The sequence below is a fragment of the Garra rufa genome, chromosome 16, assembly GCF_049309525.1.
Source record: "Garra rufa chromosome 16, GarRuf1.0, whole genome shotgun sequence".
Lineage (NCBI taxonomy): Eukaryota > Metazoa > Chordata > Actinopteri > Cypriniformes > Cyprinidae > Garra > Garra rufa.
In genome coordinates, this window is record NC_133376.1 from 17,197,574 (window position 1) to 17,221,354 (window position 23,781).

Genomic DNA, 23,781 nt, shown 5'->3' on the forward strand with positions numbered 1-23,781 from the left:
ACACATTTGTGTAATGTCCGCCCACATTCAATTTCGCGAACAACTTGCCCGCCCACAAACAGTAGGCCTACCATTTTCACGTGGATTACATCATGTCAAGAAGACGCCCGCGCTGTGAGAGTGAATTTGCTTTATATGCCCTTCCAAAAGATGAAACTATCAAGAATGAGTGGTTAACATTAATTTTTTCAACACCTCAGCAGTCCAATGCCAATCTTGTGTTGTGTTCGCGTCATTTTACTGATGACTGCTTTTCCAATCTTGGGGAGTAACGTTACAACACGGGATTCACCAAACGCTTGGTTTTAAAAAATGGATCAGTGCCCAGTTTATTTGGACCGGCTTGCTCCTCTGAACTCCTACCTGTAAGTATGATTAATAATTGTATTTTCTAGCGATCGTTCAAAATACGTCTTTGTGTACGTTATGGTGTGTAACAACCCCGCACATGTCTTGGTAACCGGCTAACTTGAGTTTCTGTAGTTCTGTTGTTCAGCTGTGAGTGCAATGTAGTCTAAAAAGTCTTGTGATTGATGCAGCTTGATTGTCTGTCTGCCTTATTAGTTTAAGTAATGATAATGATAAACGATGGCTTAACGCAGTGTTATGGATTGTACAGTGTTGAAGTTCACAACGTAGAGATGTGTCCGGTTCGCTTACAAAAGCAAATTGCAAACACTGTCCACAGTTAACATATGACAACCACTGAGAAACGTCCTGCTCCGGTCGTGCTTGCAAAACAGTTTCTTGTCGATGTGCCACTTCAACAGTTTCATCGTCAGACTCCGGCTCGAATTGATAGGGTAAAATCGAGGCTATCTTTTCTATGCATTAACAGGTCTCCGCAGCTGTCATTCAGTTATGCCAATGGGCGTTTCGTTTTGCGCTTTAGCGGTAGACCAATCCAAAAGGACTGCACCATCTGACCAATCACAGCAGTGAGGGCTCACTGAAAGGAGGGGTTTAGAGAGACTGATTCTTCTAACTGCTTCAAACGAGTCGTTTACGAATCATTTAGAAACGGGGTAAAAATAAATCTAATTTTGGAGAAAACTAAAGTGTTTTTTGAACTTGCATACATGTAAACCTGTTTTAAGAGACTATTACAACAATATTAACTACCTTTAAAATGGCATAATAGGGGCACTTTAAATCATTCAAACTTGGTGAATACTCAGCACACAAACATAAAATTGGTATCTACTGAGAGCTTGAGATTTATGCTTTTAAACGAAGTAAGTTTTATCAAAAACAAATAATCTGTGATAAATTAATCTATATGAAACCAAGGAGATGTCTAGTCTATGCAGTTCCAACTAATTATCTCTAATGTGACCGCGCCCACTAGCGACATTCCTTTAGATATGCAAATTAGCCATGTGCTGCAAGCGCGGCAAGGACCGGAGTATCTGTACATGAGGAAACTCCTACATCACCGCAACAAAGCAACATGACTTCAAGTTCATCTTGGTTACAGTTTGTTTCTGAATGAAGATATGCTGTGAGGAATAAGATTTATATTTACCACGATCACAAGAAGGACGCGATGCAACGCAAACCCAGCAGGCGGAGACATTTACATGAGTAAGTCTTATTTTCATTTTCCTACTAGCTTTCGCTGTTATTTACTTTGACAAAACGTGTACACATTTTACTAGTTAGACTTATTCCAAACTAAAATTCCTGACTTTATCAAATGAAACATTATGAAGTACATTTGATTGCATTGCATCTCTCACAATGCCAGGATATTTATAATGTTCTAGAAAAACGTTGTGATTAAGACTGTGAGATGCATTTATGACGATATGTTTATGAATATAGAATCATACTTATTTATTTTATTGTATAACAGTAGGGTGTAAAAGTAATATGAGTGCTTACACTGAATGTATGTTTACCTACATCACGTTTATTAGTAATATAGTGCTAAACGATAATTATTAGTTTCTCAGATATTACATGTCCTTTTTTACATTAGTACAAATGCTAGAGTCTATGACTGTATACTGACAGATGCTACTGATATGATTTTTGTTTTGTTTTTGTAGTGATCTCAAACCTGCTCAAAAGATGAATCCTGCCCTCTTTCCCTTGAGTCCCTTCAAACTGTTTTCCTCTGAGAGCACTAGAAACTTGAGATGTTCAACTACACTGATATTCTAGTGTAAAACAAGTTTTTGACTTTTTTTGTATTTTTTTAAGGGCATGCAAAATAGCAGGTAAGATTTACTTGTTTCATTTGTTGAACAGAATTCAGAAGAAGTTTTCAGAAATGCCACAAAGTCTGCACATCTGTGTGGTTAGATGAGGGAGCTCAATAATGTGTATTTGACCTTCATTATGTATGTTTTGGTTATACAGTGTAGTAAATAAATAAAAATAATCTAAAACTACATTCTCTGAATCTTCTCACATTGTTTCCTTACCTGCTATAGTCAAGTCAGTCATTGATGGGGCCATTAGGGAGGGCTCTTTTGTCTCTCAGGTGTGAATTGCTAAATATTCATGGGTCATTGCCACACCTATGAATAATCCCTTTCGATCACAAAACATGTTTTATAAAATTTACATCAATATATTGTTTTCTCTGAACGAGTGAACGAGATGATTTTCACATCATTTGGTTGAAAAAATTCTAGCCTACGACATCCAATTATCAAAAGTCTTGTAAAGAAATGTCCTATATGTGCTTCATGGCCTTATTTCAGTGACTTCAAAACTTTAGATTTTCAATAACCACGCATAAACGTAGTTTTCTCAAAAATACAAACATGCACATTAATGTTTTTTTTTGCGCTACCTTTCTAAAAAAAAATTTGTTTGCTGCTTGAAGTAGTTTCAGTCCGGCCAGCAGGTGGTGAAATCCCCTTCCTCAGTCATGAATTTGACCTAATTTATAGGGGTGGTAGCGCATTCTGCCGCCAGCATTGAGCCTGGCAAGATGTGCTACCACTCGGTTAGATCAGATCAGTTTTCTTAAGGAACGGACAACAAGTTCAACTGTTGCATGCAGTAGCTAGAGGCTGATTGCTTACTGAAACTAAGCAGGCCCAAGCCTGTTCAGTACGTGGATGGGAAACCCTTTGTGCATATGTAGTTTGCTCCTGGAGGTTGTTTTAGTCCAGCCAGCAGGGGGTGCTCCTTTTCTGACATGTACAGTGTGGGTCCAAAACTTTGGACTGGGAAAAATAGTGACTTTTTAATGAAGCCTTAAACTGGAGCCTGTAAAAAGGAGCATCCTTTGGATCAGGCATTAAACTACCCTGCAGACCTTCTGTGGTCATGAATTCACCACCTTAATTATAAATTTGACATAATTCATCGAGGTGGTGGCGCATCCTGACCGACTCAATATAGCCGGCAGAATGCGCTACCTCCTCAATGAATCATGACAAATTCATAATATAGTTGACAAAATGCGCTACTTCTCTAAAAAAATTAGTTTGCTGCTTGAGGTAGTTTCAGTCCGGCCAGCAGGGGGTGAAATCCCCTTCCTCAGTCATGAATTTGACCTAATTTATAGGGGTGGTAGCGCATTCTGCCGCCAGCATTGAGCCTGGCAGGATGTGCTACCACTCGGTTAGATCAGATCAGTTTTCTTAAGGAACAGACAACAAGTTCAACTGTTGCATGCAGTAGCCAGAGGCTGGTTGCTTACTGAAACTAAGCAGGCCCAAGCCTGTTCAGTATGTGGATGGGAGACCATTTTTGTGTATATAGTTTGCTCCTGGATGTGGTTTTAGTCCAGCCAGCAGGGGGTGCTCCTTTTCTCACATGTACAGTGTGGGTCCAAAACTTTGGACTGCGATAAATATTGACTTTTTAATGAAGCCTTAAACTGGAGCCTGTAAAAAGGAGCATCCTTTGGATCAGGCATTAAACTACCCTGCAGACCTTCTGTAGTCATGAAATCTCTTTCCTCAATCATGAATTTGACCTAATTTACAGAGGTGGTAGCACATTCCGCCGCCGGCATTGAGCGTGGCAGGATGCGCTACCCCTCTAGTAGATCAGATCAGCTTTCCTAAGGCTTAAAGACCAAGTTCAACTGTTGAATGCAGAAGCCAGCTCCTGGTTCCTCAGTGAAGCTAAGCAAGCCCAAGCGTAATCAGAAAATGGATGGAAGACCCTTTATGGTAATGAAATTTGCTGATGGAGGTAGTTTTATTCCAGCCAGCAGGGGGTGCTCATTTTCTGACATGTACTGTGTGGGTCCAAAACTTCGGATTGTGAAAAATAGTGACTTTTTAATGAAGCTTTAAACCGGCCCCTGTAAAAAAGAGCATCCTTCCCTTGAGTCATCACACTGGCCTCCAGACCTTCTGTGGTCATGAATTCACCACCTTAATTATAAATTTGACATAATTCATCGAGGTGATGGCGCATCCTGACCGACTCAATATAGCCGGCAGAATGCGCTACCACCTCGATGAATCATGACAAATTCATAATATAGTCGACAGAATGCGCTACCTTTCTAAAAAAAAATTTGTTTGCTGCTTGAAGTAGTTTCAGTCCGGCCAGCAGGTGGTGAAATCCCCTTCCTCAATCATGAATTTCACCTAATTTATAGGGGTGGTAGCGCATTCTGCCGCCGGCATTGAGCCTGGCAGGATGTGCTACCCCTCTGTTGGATCAGATCAGCTTTCTTAAGGAACGGACAACAAGTTCAACTGTTGCATGCAGTAGCCAGAGGCTGGTTGCTTACTGAAACTAAGCAAGCCCAAGCCTGTTCAGTACGTGGATGGGAAACCCTTTGTGCATTTGTAGTTTGCTCCTGGAGGTGGTTTTAGTCCAGCCAGCAGGGGGCGCTCCTTTTCTGACATGTACAGTGTGGGTCCAAAACTTTGGACTGCGAAAAATAGTGACTTTTTAATGAAGCCTTAAACTGGAGCCTGTAAAAAGGAGCATCCTTTGGATCAGGCATTAAACTACCCTCCTGACCTTCTGTGTTCATGAAATCTCTTTCCTCAATCATGAATTTGACCTAATTTACAGAGGTGGTAGCACATTCCGCCGGCGGCATTGAGCCTGGCAGGATGTGCTACCCCTCTATTAGATCAGATCAGCTTTCTTAAAGAACGGACAACAAGTTCAGTACGTGGATGGGAAACCCTTTGTGCATACGTAGTTTGCTCCTGGAGGTGGTTTTAGTCCAGCCAGCAGGGGGTGCTCCTTTTCTGACATGTACACTGTGGGTCCAAAACTTTGGACTGCGAAAAATAGTGACTTTTTAATGAAGCCTTAAACTGGAGCCTGTAAAAAGGAGCATCCTTTGGATCAGGCATTAAACTACCCTCCTGACCTTCTGTGGTCATGAAATCTCTTTCCTCAATCATGAATTTGACCTAATTTACAGAGGTGGTAGCACATTCCGCCGCCGGCATTGAGCCTGGCAGGATGCGCTACCCCTCTAGTAGATCAGATCAGCTTTCCTAAGGCAAGGAGATCAGGTTCAACTGTTGAATGCAGAAGCCAGCTCCTGACTCCTCAGTGAAGCTAAGCAAGGCCAAGCTTGGTCAGAAAATGGATGAAAGACCCTTTTTGGAAATGTAGTTTGCTCATGGAGGTAGTTTTATTCCAGCCAGCAGGGGGTGCTCCTTTTCTAACATGTACAGTGTGGGTCCAAAACTTTGGACTGCGATAAATAGTGACTTTTTAATGAAGCCTTAAACTGGAGCCTGTAAAAAGGAGCATCCTTTGGATCAGGCATTAAACTACCCTGCAGACCTTCTGTGGTCATGAATTCACCACCTTAATTATAAATTTGACATAATTCATCGAGGTGATGGCGCATCCTGACCGACTCAATATAGCCGGCAGAATGCGCTACCACCTCGATCAATCATGACAAATTCATAATATAGTCGACAGAATGCGCTACCTTTCTAAAAAAAAATTAGTTTGCTGCTTGAGGTAGTTTCAGTCCGGCCAGCAGGGGGTGAAATCCCCTTCCTCAATCATGAATTTGACCTAATTTATAGGGGTGGTAGCGCATTCTGCCGCCAGCATTGAGCCTGGCAGGATGCGCTACCCCTCTAGTAGATCAGATCAGCTTTCCTAAGGCAAAGAGATCAAGTTCAACTGTTGAATGCAGAAGCCAGCTCCTGACTCCTCAGTGAAGCTAAGCAGGGCCAAGCTTGGTCAGAAAATGGATGGAAGACCCTTTTTGGAAATGTAGTTTGCTCATGGAGGTGGTTTTAGTCCAGCCAGCAGGGGGTGCTCATTTTCTCTCATGTACAGTGTGGGTCCAAAACTTTGGACTGCGAAAAATAGTGACTTTTTAATGAAGCCTTAAACTGTAGCCTGTAAAAAGGAGCATCCTTTGGATCAGGCATTAAACTACCCTCCAGACCTTCTGTGGTCATGAATACACCACCTTAATTATAAATTTGACATAATTCATCGAGGTGATGGCGCATCCTGACCGACTCAATATATCCGGCAGAATGCGCTACCACCTCGATGAATCATGACAAATTTATAATATAGTCGACAGAATGCGCTACCTTTCTAAAAAAAAAATTGTTTCCTGCTTGAGGTAGTTTCAGTCCGGCCAACAGGGGGTGAAATCCCCTTCCTCAATCATGAATTTGACCTAATTTATAGGGGTTCCAAAACTTCGGATTGTGAAAAATAGTGACTTTTTAATGAAGCTTTAAACCGGCCCCTGTAAAAAGGAGCATCATTCCCTTGAGTCATCAAACTGGCCTCCAGACCTTCTGTAGTCATGAATTCACCACCTTAATTATAAATTTGACATAATTCATCGAGGTGGTGGCGCATCCTGACCGACACAATATAGCCGGCAGAATGCGCTACCACCTTGATGAATCATGACAAATTCATAATATAATCGACAGAATGCATTACCTTTCTAAAAAAAACTAGTTTGCTGCTTGAGGTAGTTTCAGACCGGCCAGCAGGGGATGATATCCCCTTCCTCAATCATGAATTTGACCTAATTTATAGGGGTGGTAGCGCATTCTGCCGCCGGCATTGAGCCTGGCAGGATGTGCTACCCCTCTGTTAAATCAGATCAGCCTTTTTAAGGAATGGAGAAAATTTCAACTGTTGCATGCAGTAGCCAGAGGCTGGTTGCTTACTGAAACTAAGCAGACCCAATCCTGTTCAGTATGTGGATGGGAGACCCTTTGTGCATATGTAGTTTGCTCCTGGAGGTGGTTTTACCTCAATCAGCAAACTAGTTTTTAAAAAAGGTAACGCATCCTGCCAGGCTCAATATAGCCGGCAGAATGCGCTACCATCTCTTAAAATGATGTCAAATTCATAATTAAAGGAACACTCCACTTTTTTTGGAAATAGGCTCATTCTCCAACTCCCCCCGAGTTAATAAGTTGATTTTTACCGTTTTGAAATCCATTCAGCCATTCTCTTGTTCTGGCGATATCACTTTTAGCATAGCTTAGCATAAATCATTGAATCCTATTAGACCAGTAGCATCGCGTTCAAAAATGACCAACGAGTTTCGATATTTGTCCTATTTAAAACTTGACTCTTCTGTAGTTATATCGTGTACTAAGACCAGCGGAAATGTAAAGCAGCGGTTTTCTAGGCTGATAATATTACGAACTACACTCCCATTCCGGCGTAATAGTCAAGGAAGTTTGCTGCCGTAACATGGCCGAAGCAGGCGCATTAATATCACACAGCGCCTGAAATTAGATCCCAGCTAGGTAACTTCCAATGTGACCGGTGCTAAGTTTGTGTAATTCCGGTTGTTGCAGCTGTCAGAGTTGCAGCTGGTAAATTGTTAGTGGCTGGATTTACCTGTGTGTGATTAGCTATGGTTATGTGCATTGTAAGGGGCTGTGATAGTAAGTCGAAGACGTAATCTACTACCATCTTTCATAGAATTCCTACGAAAAAAAAAGCAATTTCGACTAATGAATCAATGGCTGGCTGCTCTGAACATGGATCTCAAAACACCGTTAGAAACGATCAAGAAATGGCGTGTTTGCTCCGAGGATTTTGAACCAGATGACTATTTGGATAGTTTTACCGGTACTACAGCACGGCGTCTAAAGGACACTGCGATCCCAACAATCTTCAAACTAACGTTACAGACAGGACAACAAGGAGCATCGCCCACAGCTGTAAGTGAAACATGATTAATTGCTAACGTTACCTGTGAAATGCAACCCCTGACGACTAGGTTTGGGCGAACAGTTGGCTTAGTATTTGCTATGACCAAATTCCATGTGTGATTGCAAAAGAAAGTTATTGCGAACAGTCGGTGGTGTTTTAAAGTCAGTTTTGAGTAAAAGTGTACATCATGAATGTAAGCCAGAATAGGCAAACTGACAGTATGCATTTAAAATCTTTATATTATATAATGTAGTGGTTGCAGGAATAACTTACTCTTGCGACAGCTGGCCATTAGGTCCACTCGGCGTGTGACGTTTTCTCTTTATTTTGTCAAACCGGAAAAAAAATCTACTAGATGCAGCATTGCATCCAAGTCCTCGGATGTTGCGACATGCCACTTCCTTATCAGGTAGATCCACCCTTGCCATCGATGGCAATACCTGGTCCCACTCGCGACAACACAGGCACTCACTTTTAGTTGGCATGGGTTGGCAAGCCCCACCAGCGCGAATCTGCTCTCCTCATCCCTTCTGTCCAAGGCAGTTCAGACACACTTTCTTGTCTTTCGCGTACCAAAACCTTAGCTTCAGTGAATTCTGGTTCAAATTGATACGGTTCAGGATCTGCACCAAAGTAAATATCTTCTAAATCGTCTCTCACAAATGTCTCCATGGCGAGGAACGCTGTCTGTGCTGTGCATGCACATTGGACATGTTGACGGAAGTAAACATTTGCATGTGCTGTGTGGTATTACTGCGCCTGCTTCGGCCATGTTACGGCAGCAAACTTCCTTGACTATTACGCCGGAATGGGAGTGTAGTTCCTAATCTTATCGGCCTAGAAAACCGCATCTTTACATTTCCGCTGGTCTTAGTACGCGATATAACTACAGAAGAGTCCAGTTTTAAATAGGACAAATATCGAAACGCGATGCTACTGGTCTAATAGGATTCAATGATTTATGCTAAGCTATGCTAAAAGTGATATCGCCAGAACAGGAGAACGGCTGAATGAATTTCAAAACAGTAAAAATCAACTTATTAACTCGGGGGGAGTTGGAGAATGAGCCTATTTCCAAAAAAAGTGGAGTGTTCCTTTAAGATAGGGAATTCATGACCACAGAAGGTCAGGAGGCCAGTTTGATGCCGCATCTGACGGAAATCAAAAAGTCGCTATTTTTCGCTGTCCGAAGTTGTTTTTGTTATACTTGGACTTTCGGACCCACACAGTACATGTCAGGTATCGAGCACCTCCTGCTGGCTGGACTAAAACTACCTCCAATAGCAAACAAGTTTTCCACAAAGGGTCTCTCTTCCACATACTAAACAGGCTTGGGCCTGCTTAGCTTCACTGAGTGACCAGACTCTGGCTACTGCATGCAACAGTTAAACTTTCTCGCTGCACCTTAAGAAAGCTGATCTGATCTAATAGAGGGGTAGCGCATCCTACAAGGCCGAATGCTGCTGGCAGAATGCGCTACAATTTCTATAAATTATGTCAAATTCATGATTGAGGAAGGAGATTTCATGAACACAGAAGGTCAGGAGGGCAGTTTAATGCCTGATCCCAAGGATGCTCCTTTTTACAGGGTCCAGTTTAAGGATCCATTAAAAAGTCGCTATTTTTCATAATCCAAAGTTTTGGAACCACAAAGTACATGTCAGGTATCGAGCACGCCCTGCTGGCTGGATAAAAACTACCTCCAGCAGCAAAATAGTTTTCCACAAAGGGTCTCCCATCCACATATTGACCAAGCTTGAGCCTCCTTAGCTTTAGTGAGCAACCAGACTCTGGCTACTGCATTCAACAATTGAACTTGTTCACTGGGCCTTAAGAAAGCTGATCTGATCTAACAGAGGGGTAGCGTATCCTGCCAGGCTCAATGTGGCTGGCAGAATGCGCTACCACCCCTATAAATGAGGTCAAATTCATGATTGAGGTAGGTGATTTCACCCCCTGCTGGCCAGACTGAAACTACCTCAAGCAGCAAACTAGATTTTCAGAAAAGTAGTGTATCCTGACCAGCTCAATACAGCTGTCAGAATGCTCTACCACCTCAATGAATGATATCAAATTCATAATTAAGGTTTGGAATTCATGACCACAGAAGGTAAGGAGGACAGTTTGATGCCTCATCGGACGGATACTCCTTTTTACAGGGGCCGGTTTAAGGCTTAATTAAAAAGTCGCTATTTTTCACAGTCCAAAGTTTTGGACCCACACAGTACATGTCAGGGAACGAGCACCCCCTGCTGGCTGTATTAAATCTACCTCCAGGAGCAAACTATATTTCCACAAAGGGTCTCCCATCTGCATACTGATCAGGCTTGGGCCTGCTTAGCTTCAGTGAACAACTAGACTCTGGCTGCTGCATTCAACATTTGAATTTGGTCACTACTCCTTAAGAAAGCTGATCTGATCTAATAGAGGGGTAGCGCATCCTGCCAGGCTGAATGCAGCCGGCATAATGCGCCACCACCTCTGTAAATGAGGTCAAATTCAAGATTGAGGAAGGAGATTTCATAAACACAGAAGGTCAGGAGGCCACTTTAATGCCTCATCCAAAGGATGCTCCTTTTTACAGGGTCCAGTTTAAGGCTTAATTAAAAAGTCGCTATTTTTCACAGTCCGAAGTTTTGGACCCACACAGTACATGTTAGGGAACGAGCACCCCCTGCTGGCTGGACTAAAACTAAATGCAGCAGCAAACTAGTTTTCCACAAAGGGTCTCCCATCCACATACTGACCAGGTTTAGGCCTGCTTAGCTTCAGTGAGCAACCAGACTTTTTTTTTTTTTCCTTTATTGAAAAGTTTTAAAACAATACAGGTCACTGTAAAATCATTGGATGTGCTTCAACAATTACAGAAACTCTCTGTATTAGAATTAAATACACAATAAATACATTCAATAAAAGTAATACATTTCTTCAGGGTTCTAAAAAAGACTCCAGTCCCATGTCCTTCAAGAGCTTTAAAAGTGCCGTGTGTAAAAGTTTTAGAAAAAACATCCAGCTTTTCTTCAGTTTTGAAGTAATAAAATAAACATTGTACATATTTTACATATTTAACATACCACACGTCCATTACATAATTCTCTTTCTTTGCCATCAACCTTCTTTCCCATATTGCACTCTTCATTAACATCACCAGTAAATTTATACATTTTTTGTTTTTACATTGCTTTTCAATTCCCAACATAAAAACTCTTAACCAATGAAAATTTTTATTCCCTTCTCCTCTTAATTTTAATATCATATTCTCACATTTATTCTTAAAATCTTCTAATTTACTACAATAGAAAAACAAGTGTAAAAATTTTTCATCCCCTGCTTAACAGACTTTGCATGTCACTTTCTTCCATTCCAATCTTATTTAAAATAACATCAGTAAAAACCACTTTGTGTCGTATAAAATACTCCAAGTTTTACAGTTTTGCTTGAACTAATTCCCCATTTATATTTCCCCAAATACTTTGTTCTTCTACATTGTTGAATTTCTTATACCAATATTAATTTGCAACAGGTTTCTTAAAAACAGCATCTCTAAAAACACAATAAAACTTTTTCACATTACATTCATTAAAAGCATATATTTTTTCCCCCAGCCTCACACATACACATCTTTCCCTTGTTTCCCTTCTTCCATGTTTTCAATTCTCATTATCCACTCTTGAGGTAAAGCATTCTTAATTATATCATATTTGTTTGTTATGTCTTGTCTGCTATAATCCTCCTTTGCCTCCTCCATCACATCCACAATGTATTGCACTGGTAAAAACCCCTCTTTGAAAAAGACAGCATGTTTATGACCTAATATACCACATCTAAATTAAGTAAATATTAATACAATAAAAATTTTTTAGGACTATTTGTGTGTATTTTTATATAAACAAAAAGGTTCAATTATTGAATCGTTTCGGTTGCACGTAACGTTACTCGGTGTGATTTCACCTCTCTCGGGTTTGCGTAATAGATTGCAGCCCATCCCACAAACTTCAGCTGATGCAACATTACAGCAGCTCAGTATAAAACAGGCTGCGGCGAGACAGACAACACATTTCAACCTCTCGCATTCATGGAAGGAACAAAGAAACACTCACTGGAAGTTTTCGGCGAGCTGTCGGAGAAGCACTCGGAGAAAATCACGTTAAAATGGTCTATACCCAAGCCCTCGTTTTCGCCAACGGGCTCTCCGTCAGGAGCGAGCAGGAAAACCTAGCCGAGGATCTGAGCTTTCTAAAGCACTTCAGATCAGACAGAGAAAATCAGAAACTCAAACACTGCGGCAGACTCATGAAAGCACAGAGCTCATCAAGTAAGTAGCCTATGTTATTCCTGTCTAAATCATTGATCACAAACGGTCTCAGTAACTATAAAGTGTTGATTTTAAATAACCTAATTCAAAAACGTTAAACGGAGTTATTTTAATTAAAAATCAGGATGACATTAAAGCAAAGGTCAGCTAATGTCAGTCTGAGGCAAGTTGTCACGTGTTTTGTTTTGAAAAATGATTGACAACTTACCCCATATAGTGAGACAACAAATTGTATTAACCTTTTAATGTTCAAAAGCTTTTAGATCAGACATGTGATTATTCAGATGACACTCATATGAGCAGGAATGCGCATTGTTCCAGTTTTCCAAAATTGCAACATTAATTCTGCCCACGAATGTCCATGACAGCTTAGATCAGCTGATGACACTGTATTACAAGCTGACAGTGTTTGTTTCTTGATCCTTAATGATGAGCCATCGGTCAAACTGCTTAGGTGTTAAGTTCCTCTCTGATCAGCTGAGCCTGACACATTTTTCCCATTTACTCATTCACAGGTCTTGGATCCGAGTGCAGTTTGGAAGAGGAAGAAGGAGAAGACGTGTGCCTTCAATTGGACCTGTCCAAACGCATTGAGAAGTGCCTCTATGAGGCCAAAGGAGCCATTCTGAGCTGTCAAGAGCTGCGTCTGCCCAGGCGCATGACCGCACGCGTGGCCAGAGACATCACTCATCCACGGATGAGCCGTGTGGGATACGAGGCGCGCTGATCCACATATTCATGGAAAGCAAAGGCACACTACTGAAACTGGGCACCGTGATTCCCGATCAGAGTCTCACACCGACATTCGAGGTCTCGGTGGTCCTCCAGCCAGATCTGCGTGGATGGCCTCCGTTGAAGATCCTGTTCGGAAATGGGAAGGTCTTGAGCCTCAGACGAGAATATCGGTTGATTAAACGGAAGCTCTTCTCGTCCGCCACTCCGACTGTACTTGAGTTTTTTTTAAAAGTGTAGTATTAAAACCCACAACAAAACCCACCCAAATGCGTTTGTAGGGGGTAAAATACAAAATTTATGACAATATTTTAAAATTTATATTTATGTTATTTTGGTCGCTTCAACTCTCTGACATGAAAAACAACCTGCGGCATTAGTGTTAAATAGCAAACTTGGCAACACTTTGGCTGAAGACTGAAACATGCTAATACGGGAGAGTCCAACAATGGTCATGGGCGGGGCTTAATCAGTATGACATCTTACTGCTCAGAAAATCAAAACGCCTTGATAATTAAGACAGTTTAGGTCTTTTGAGGATTGAAAAAATGGATTTTCATCATTATAGGGACAAAGTGAATTTTGCATCTGATGTCCCCTTTAAGAGTAAGAAGAACGAGTTCATTTTGCACATTATTTCAAACTTTTACATCAGTGTATGGTCACTGAATGGTGTTTAAAAATGTGAGACAATGTTTAGTTCAATATAATAAGTTGATATTGTGCAACTGACATTTCTAACACAGTATGAGCAGCTATGTTGTGTAATATTGCATTATATATTGCTTAAAAGATCATTGATATACATACAAATGGTTAAAAACATAACCTAATGAACAAACACTATCATTCAAAAGTTCAGGGTCAGTAAGAGTTTTTAAAAATGTTTGAAATAAGCCTCTGTGCTCAGCAATTGATCAAAAATACAGTAATATTATGAAATAGTATTATAATTAAAAATTTATTTTTTAATTTAATGGCAAAGCTGAATTTTCAGCAGCATTACTTCAACCTTCAGAAGTCATTATGATACATAAAAATGCATTTATTAGTATTATCAATGTTGAAGACAGTTGCGTTGTTTAACGCAATGATCATGAAGTTCAAAAGAACAGTATTTATTAAAAATAGATAAAATATAAAGTTAATATCATTATAAGTGTTTACTGTCAGTTTTGATAAATTCAGTACATTCTTGCCAAATAAAAGTATTAATTTCTTTCATACAAAAATCTTACTGATCCAGAGCTTTTTTAACAGTAATATATATTCAAGTATAATTTAGGATTAGTAAAAGCTCAAAGCATTGTGACAAACACTACTGTCAGGTAACATTGCACGTGTGATCGGATCATTTTCGTATGACTATGACGGGTGTGAATGTTCACTTTCAATTCTTCACTATTGTTTACAGATGTTCAGGGACATAGGATGGTTCACATTGTGTATGAATCACGTAGCTGATGTATGTTGATGTCATGAATGGATATCATGTGGTTTTTTTTTGTGTGACTTTGAACAGGACAAGCTGGTTTTGTCCTTCCAGTGAAACATTTGTACCAATATTTGTTGTTTGAAAGCACAGTTAAATAAATTATTCTTAAAACAACCTCTTGTAATCTTGACTCATGTTTTATTAAAACATTTCACGACACAATATACAAAAACACTGTACACCAAGACCCTGTACAAAACTATAGGTTCTTTCTAAACATACAGGTGTCAAATGAAGTCTCACTTAACAAAAACAAACTGAACAGTACAGTAGGCCTTTAACTAGACAAAAAGAAATGTAGAATCCGTCTTCATTCCTATAGAAGAAAAAAAACGTACTTTATTGCTCTTTCCTCCGTCGTTCAGCGTTCCACATCTTAAACTTATAAGGCGATAGTAATCTTTGTTTTGAACAATGGCTTGTAAGTCATTCTCACCTCAAAAAAAAACGACATTCTGATTTCTAACCATCAAGTGGTCAAGATGGTGTTACATTCAGCTTTTTCTTTTTAAAGGCCAGTGATGATAGCTAAATTTGTGACATCAAGTCAATAACTTTTAACCAACTCAAACACAAGGTCAGTTTGTCGTGTCTCCTGAGTCTGGTATCAGAGCACACCTGACCAGTTTTTCAGGGTTTCTGAGAAGGAGGGTCAAGCCCTTAAAAAATCCCTTCTTTTTGTATCCTTCTGTAATTAGACTGTCGAAACGCTGAGTCAAGCCACCGAGGCATTGAGTAACTAAACTTAGCCAGAACGTCTTAACAAAACAGGGAAATAAAGTCTGTTTGAACTTCCGTAACAGCTGCAGTGAGACATCTCGGTTCACTTTTTCATCTTCATATCGGCCTCAATGGCACTGCGGCGCCCTCTGGTGCCTCCATCCTGGAAGAGCAGAGATGCAGGCAAGCCGTGAGAAAATGCTAGCAGCCTGGCTAACACCGCCCTAACACACCAGACCATCAGTGTGAGAAACTAACTAGCTTTGATCTGAAAATAGGATGTGTGTGTTACTAGAACAAGTGATTAATCTTAAAAAGACAGGCTCATTTGAACTGTGCAATACATAAGTTTACTTACACCTCACAGATTCTGCAAAATGTTAATTATTTTAGCAAAATAAGAGGGGATCATACAAAACACGTTCTTTTTTTGTACTGAAATATTTCACATAAAAGACGTTTACATATAGTCCACAAGAGAAAATAATAGTAAAAGTTATAAAAATGTTACCTGAAAGATTCACAGCGTTTTTTTTTTTTTGTTTAGTGATAGTTGTTAATGAGTCCCTTGTTTGTTCTGAACAGTTAAACTGACTGTTGTTCTTCAAAAAAGGGGTGAAAACTTTTCGAATTTGAAGATCAGGGTAAATGTCTGTATTTTGTCTTCTGAGAAACATATAAGTATCTTCTGTTGGTTCTAAAGGGCAGTTTTAAATGAAAAAAGTATATTTAGGCAAAATATAAAAAATGTACTTCATTCTGTCAAACATTCTATTCAATCTTCATTCTGTTCAAAAGTTTTTACCCCATGGCTCTTAATGCATTGTGTTTCTCCTAAAGCATCAGCGAGTGTTTGAACCTTCTGTAATAGTTGCATATGAGTCCCTCAGTTGTCCTCAGTGTGAAAAGATGGGTCTCAAAATCATACAGTCATTGTTGGAAAGGGTTCAAATACACAAAAATGCTGAAAAAAAACCAAAGAATTTGTGTGAACTAAAGAATTTTTTTCTGAAGAACAGTGGGTAGTTTAACTATTCAGGACAAACACGGGGCTCATGAACAACTGTCACACACACAAAAACAGCTGTGGATCATTCAGGTAACAACACAGTATTAAAAATCAAGTGTAAGTAAATTTTTGAACTGGGTCATTTTTATAAATTAAATTATTATTTTCACTTGTGGACTACATGTAAATGTCTTATGTGAAATATCTTATTCAGGTCAGTACTAAATAAAAAATGCATTTTGTATAACAATTTTTTCTCAGAATTGCATGACATAAACTCAAAATTCTGAGCTGTTTTCTTGCAACTGCGAGTTTATATCAAGCAATTCTGAGAGTTTGTACCACGCAATTAATTTAAACTCTCATTTTTAAGAAAAAAAGTCTTAATTGTGAGATACAAAAATGTTTTTTTTTTTAACACTTTTTATTCAGAGGCGGAATAATAATGATGTCCCAGGTCACTAAAGACCTGAGGTATGCATTTAATATGGTTAATTAAAGGTATGGTTAATATAATATTAAATATATAGAAATCTTTTGTAACATTAAAATGTCTTTACAGTCACTTTCGATTAATTTAATACATCCTTGTTGAATAAAAGTATTCAAGTCTTAAAAAAAATATCACTGGACATTACATTATAGGAATGAACGAAAAATTACAATTTATTCACATACAAACCTGGATGCAAGCAAGCGCTCAGCTCTAACCAACCAGAAAACCATGTCAGAGTATAAATGTGTGTGTGTTTGTGTTTGGTAAGAGGGGACAGGAAATATCTCGTGATCTTGAGCCTGGATACTTACAAAGAGAGAGAGAAGGAAAGCAGGAGAGGCCATGGAGAGGCTGTCCTGTAGAAGGACAAACAGCATAGTGAGAAAAAGAGAGTTCACTATTTAAAACCTATTCCAGAAACAGCCAGAGAGACAGACATGTACAACAGAGCAAAAGCAGGTTATGGGAGCAAACCGCAGGTATACTAATCTAAATCCCTGATCATGAGATGGAAAACATGTGCAGAGAGTCTAGAATGACCAGACGTTTTATGAGCCATATACTATGTTTGATAGGACTTGCATTCACTTGACACATTCATTTGTCTTAACTTTAGTTTGACTGTTATACATAAACATTTTATACAGCTTATAAAAACAAACATACTAATGATATTAGCTCACCCAAAAATATAAATTCTGTCATCAAATTTCATTATCATGTCGTTCCAAACCTGTAAGACCTTCGATCATCTTCAGAACACAAATGTAGATACAACTGACACAACTGACACATTCAAGGCCCAGAAAGGTTGTAAGGATATAGTTAAAATAGTCCTATTAGCTCTAATAGCTCTCGGATTTCATCAAAAATATCTTAATTTGTGTTCTGGATATGAATTAAGTTCTTATGGGTTTAGAACGACATTAGGGTGAGTAATAATGACTAATTAATCATTTTTGGGTGAACTATCAATTTAAGTAATAATTTTTCATTTATGACTTTTTTAAAATCTGGCAAAACAATTACATTGCTAGTCATCTTCCAATGACTTCAGGTCAACAAAACGTTTGCTTTCCACTGGATTTTGTTTGCCAGATGTTTGTGAATTAAAACAAAAATATGAACTCTACACACTGGGATGGATTTGAACTCGCGTCTCCCCGCATATTAATCATCGGAAGATAGAGCAGTTTTCTATTACGGTCATCTGGTCACCCTAGAAAGCATCTCTACATACAGACACACAGTTGAGAAAGAAAAGGAGGATGAAATGGAATCATGATGGAAAAAGAGAATCCTAAGGGAGGATCTGAGGGGTTGATGGGTAACAGAGATGTGTGTATATGTGCGTGTGTTAGCCGGATGAAGACATGAGGTGTTTATGTATATGTGAGTGTGTTGTAACTGTTTTTCATGAGGACCGCAGCACTCCAACATAAAGTCAAATAGATAGTGATGAAATGAGTGTCCAGTCATCTGAATGATCTCAATCACACCGCAAACAGCTCAGTGTGAAAGCATCACTGAGACTGAAACCATGCAAACAAAATTCAAAAAGAAAAAAACAAAACAAAAAAAATAAACACTTTAACTTTGGTCTGGTGTGTGTTAAAAAATAAAAATGGGCACACATATTTAACAGAAGACATCAAGATGCTACACACACAAATACATTTGTTTACCTACAATCACATTTATATTTTGTCTATAATAAGATTATATACACTACTGTTTAAAAGTTTGGGGTCATAGTTAAATATTTTTTAAAGAAAGTAATACTATTATTTAGCAAAAATTTGAACTCTCTGTTCATCAGAATATTGTAATGATTTCTGAAGGATCATGTGACACTGAAGACTGGAGTAATGATGCTGAAAATTCAGCTTTGCATCACAGGGATTGTAATATATTTCCCAATATTAAATAATTTAATAATAAATGCAGACTTGGAGCATATTAAACTTATTTCAAAACCTTAAAAAAATGTACTGACCCTAAACATTTGAACAGTATTGTGTTTATAAACAGACAGACAAATACAGATACTGCCACATTTCTGAAAATGTTAGATTATTCTACGTATATAACCACACTTGAGAAACAATCATTTACAGAACAGCTAGGCCACAAATATGGTGCCATGTGGAAACCTGGAAGGAAAACTCAAGTGTTAGACTTACTGTGTTTGTGCATGGGTTAGTACAGAAGTCATCTCACCTGCAGTGCCCTTGAGTCTCACCTGTGTGAGTGTGTGTGTTTATGTGTGTACATCACTGACCTTCTCATTAGTGTCTTGTTTGGAGTTGTTCCTTTTCCTTCTGGCTGGTGGTTCTGGCTCTAAATGAGGGTCTTTGTGTGCAGGACTCAGGGTCTACATACGAGACTGTGTGTTAGTGCAAGTAACGCTAACCTTACTGTCAGGGACTTTAGCAATTCACTTGTGTGTGTGTGTGTGTGTGTGTGTGTGTGTGTGTGTATGTGTATGTGCGTGTATAGGGGACATAAAGGGTTTTATATGGGTTCAATCAGAAAAAGTGTGAAAACCAAATCGCTTCAGGATCAATCTCACAAACATGTCCAGCCCTATTTCTGCCCAAAATAAAAGGTACAGTGCATTCAGAAAGACTCAATAAACTGACTTCAATGGGAACCAACGGCTTGAAGGTTGCAAACTGCAGTTTCAATGCAGCTTCAAATGGCTCTACACGATCCTAACTGAGAAATAAGCATCTTATCTAGCAAAATGATCAGTCATTTTCTTAAAAAAAAATACAAATTTACATACTTTAACCACAAATGCTCATCTTGCACAAGCTATGCAATGTATGTTCTTGACTTTACACATTCGTCAATGTACTTTGATTCAAAAAGGTTGTTGTTTTACCTTTTTTTGTAAAGGGCATTTGACTTTATTTGCATGTTCGCTTTGAAAACACTGAGTCGGTACTTCCACTTATGTCATGTATGCGTGATTATTTAATAGATGAGGCTCAGCTAGTGCAAGACGAGCATTTGTGGTTATAAAGTATAATATAGCTGCAAGCAGCGATTATCTGGGTTATAAGCATTTATGAAAAAAGACATTGATTTCTTAAGCATTTTTGGCAAATCCAGGTCATTTATAATAGAAAAAATTTTATGTTTTTTTTTACATTTATGACTGATATAGTGCTGGCTGTGGTCCAAAATTTTTTTAACTTTGCATGCTTGTTGAGAATCGCCTGTCGCATGTGCTCACCTTGTTTCGTGAAGTTTTAAGTTTTCCTTTAGCCTTCATAGGATCTTGGGTAAATTTTGACAGGCCCCCTTTCTAAATGACCCCATTATAGCTTCCCAAATAGTAAATGTCATTAATTATTGACCTAGAGAATCCAGAGAATTGTACTGCAGTGTCTGTGATATCGCCCCCAGTGGCTGAGATCTTTAAAATGTCTCACAGACCTTTGGGGCTGTAAGTCAAACAAGCCCACTGAATTTCGTTCCGATCGGCCTCCGTTAATCTTGTCTAACAGATGCTCAAACTTCATCAGCCAATGGCGGCCATATTTTTTTTTGAGAAAGTGGCCAAGATCCGCAATTTTTTCCTGTGATCTCAGATAAGCTCTTACATAGGTGCTCTGAGTTTGGCGAAGATACATGTATCTCATTCCGTTCAGGAGTTATAGCCATTTTATTAAATGTGGCCCTGCCCCGTTTTGATGTCCCTTTGCGAAAGTTCTACTTTTTTGTAATTATTGACTCTCCTGAAAATCTTTCTGCACTGGTTTGGTTCAGATCGGGTAAAAAACCTAAGGCTAGTTCGCAGAAGTAGGTTTTTAAAAAAAATTCAATTTCGGCAGGCTTTTTTGTCCAGTGTGAGCCAAGAATGCCTCCTTTAGGCTTTGGCGGTATTATCGGCAGTGTGAGTACTACCATCTCAAGTTTCAAGTCTCTACGACTTAGGGTTTGGTCTGTACAATCAATTTTACGTGGAGATTGCTGATCCTCGGCCATTCTAACAATTACTATAGGGTTTCAGCGCTGCGTGTCTGAACCTCTAATAAATGTGTAATTTTTCTTAGAAAAGGACACATGTTTTGCTAGATAAGACTCTTATTCCTCAGCTGGGAGCCCTTTGAAGCTGCAATGAAACTGCAATTTGCACCTTCAGTCTATTGGCCAACATTGAAGTCCACTATATGGAGAAAAATCCTGGAATGTTTTCCTCCAAAAAACTAATTTCTTTTTGACTGAAGAAAGAAAGACATGAACATCTTGGATGACACAGAGATGAGTAAATTATCAGGAAATTTTCTATTCTGGAAGTTAACTTTTCTTTTAATAAATGTGAAAAGACATCACAAGACTGTTTTTAACTGTCATTATTAGGTATGAACTGTAGATTGCTGTCAAATGTGCATTTTAGCATGATGCTGCCACATAATAGTATTTGGGGAAAAAAAAGAAAGGGTTTGAATACTTTCTAAATGCACTGTATATTATATTTGCCATAAAGAAAGATATGTCTTTGCATTTTCATGACAAACATTTGGTTCTTATTTCATGCTTCTTATTTTAGGGTGAAATATGAATAAGTTTTTGGCAGATTTTGTGAGATTCACCAGGTTTGCAGTTAAGACTTCGCACAGAAAGTATTTGGACAGTGACACTTTTTCCTGCATTTCAGCATTTTTGGATTTTAAATAAAACTTAGCTTCGGAAACTAAGTGCTAAAACGACAATTTGAGTGCAGCCATCCCATTAAGACCTAGAAAATCAATTTGTGCAGATTACCTGCGAGTATTACAACAACGTCATATGCAGTTCGTAGTTGCAAATCTTTTTTGTATGTATTGACAGCCACTAAGTCTGCAGGCTAAAGGCATAACGAGTTATATTTCCTGTTGATGCATCAGTTTGTGCTTTCCCGTTCATTCTCAGATGGACTGAAATCAGGTCAGTTTGCAGGTACTGGCTGTCTGGTGCCACCGCCAGCCGATAGTTTGAGGCAAATGGTTTTAAAATGATGTTTTCAGGACACTTTTGAATTAATGTTGCTTCAACAGAGATAGAAATAAGAGCCAATCCCTAAGCGTCATCCTCACAGATAAAGCTTCAAGCTGTGGCGCACAGGAAGCTGTTTTTCACTTTCCTTTCTATGACTCCAAGCTCGCTCTTCCTAAACCGTTTCACTGTCCACAACACTACACTTCAGATGTCCACAGACTCTTTGATGTACTTTGATGTCCTGTCCTTGAGACATTTGAAGCTTCTAGCCTGCTCTTTGAAAAACATCTCAGCCTATATCCTGGAAAAGGATCAAGTATCTGGATTTGTTCTAGAGATTTTTTTTCATAACTGCACATGCTTTTCACTTAACAATCCAGTGTTGTTATTGTTAACTAAAGCTAAAATTATTTTAGAGAACTGAAATAAAGATGTAATAAAATATAAATATTATTAAAAAAAAACGTAAAAATTAGAAACGACTTGACAACAAACTGAAATAAGTAAAAAAGTAAAATAAATAAATACAAACTTCTAAAAATTACAAAGCACAAATGACTAAAAATAAAATTAAAAAGATATAAAAAATATAATTAATAAAACGTTTAAATTAGTGGTGGGCCGTTATCGGCGTTAACGTGCTGCGTTAACGTGAGACTCTTATCGCGCGATAAAAAAAATATCGCCGTTAATCTATTCTCAAATTTGGGTTGGGAGCTGGGTCTAAACTATGCAAGCTATGATGACTTTCACCTTGATAGTTTAACGCGGATGTATACCAAAGACTATGGTCGCGCGTTTAAGTCTCCTCCGCCAAAACACAGACGGGATCGCGTCGTCCTCCATTCATAAAAACCGAATCTACTATAGCGCGAAACGCCACGTAAATTCGTCGTTTTTTGGATTCATAAATCAAATGTTGGTCAGTCACTTAATTCAAATCGCGATATGGACTAGTGTCTGTGAAAACTGAAATGCAAAAAGACCGTTTTAATATGAATCCGGTATGTTCCGTTTGCCTAGCTGTATGTATGAATGATGGAGACGAGCTTTTACTACACGCATACTGAAACACACGTGACGCTCCCGGTAATTTTTGGCATTTTCATCTCACATGAACAGATAAACTCAATCGCCCAAACTGCTTTGAGTGTCACTTTTACCGTTTCATTTGAGAAAACTCGCATCATGTCATACTGTATACACAGAAACTTCACGGCAACCTGTCAAAATAAAAGTACGGTGTGTATCCCCACCCCCCAAAAGCTGGAAACGTAGGGGAAACACTGGCTACCATAGATATATATACGTATATGTATATTTTTATCACACTGTACAACAATAATACTGTTTTTTTATTACAGTAAGGGCTAAGTTTAGGGTTGGGTAGGTGTAGATGTTAAAAAAACACAATCTAATAGGTAGAAAAAATAATTTCATTGTTAGTTAGTTAGTAAACACAAGTACATCTTATGGAACATAATTTATTTTCATCAACAAATTATCAGAACAGCTTTATTGAGCAGTTTGTGATGCAGTTTGGAAACAGGAGATGAGCGCCTGGTCTAATGCGCCACCTGGCTTGAGAAAACCATTCTCAAAGACTTACTTTTAGTCATTATTTGGGTAGCACACATATTCTGAATGCCTTCAGCAGAATTCAAATTAGCCATTTTAATCTAGATTAATCTAGATTAATTCCAAGATTTAATCTAGATTAATCTAGATTAAAAAAATTAATCTATGCCCACCACTAGTTTAAATATATAAATATAGTCCAAAATATCTTTTAACATCCTCCTTAAGCTTACTTTTGTCTCACTGAAAGATCTGTTATAATACATCGGTATAAGTTTGTCTGTTAAATAATAATATGAAATGTCACTGGCCAAATATTTACCGGTGAAATCGTT

At 38.7% G+C, this 23,781-nt stretch overlaps 1 protein-coding gene and 1 pseudogene across 6 annotated transcripts in view; one reads left to right on the plus strand and one right to left on the minus strand.

Moving 5' to 3' along the window:
- The window catches only part of brd8b (bromodomain containing 8b), a 67,962-nt gene that overhangs the window by 29,938 nt on the left and 14,243 nt on the right, over nt 1-23,781 (minus strand). For 2 of the 6 annotated variants that reach the window (XM_073821124.1, XM_073821119.1), the window contains 3 exons: nt 19,161-19,253; nt 17,191-17,235; nt 14,773-15,537 (listed from right to left, as the gene is read on the minus strand). The exons of 2 other annotated variants lie outside the window; for them this stretch is intronic. In XM_073821124.1, coding sequence (XP_073677225.1) covers nt 15,478-15,537; nt 17,191-17,235; nt 19,161-19,253 — 198 coding nt within the window. In that variant the 3' untranslated portion in view covers nt 14,773-15,477. Of the gene's footprint in view, nt 1-14,772; nt 15,538-17,190; nt 17,236-19,160; nt 19,254-23,781 lie in introns of those variants that run through there. 2 more of the 6 variants (XM_073821122.1, XM_073821121.1) reach the window with 2 other exon arrangements.
- Nucleotides 12,134-14,768, plus strand: LOC141288920 (DNA damage-inducible transcript 4-like protein; annotated as a pseudogene).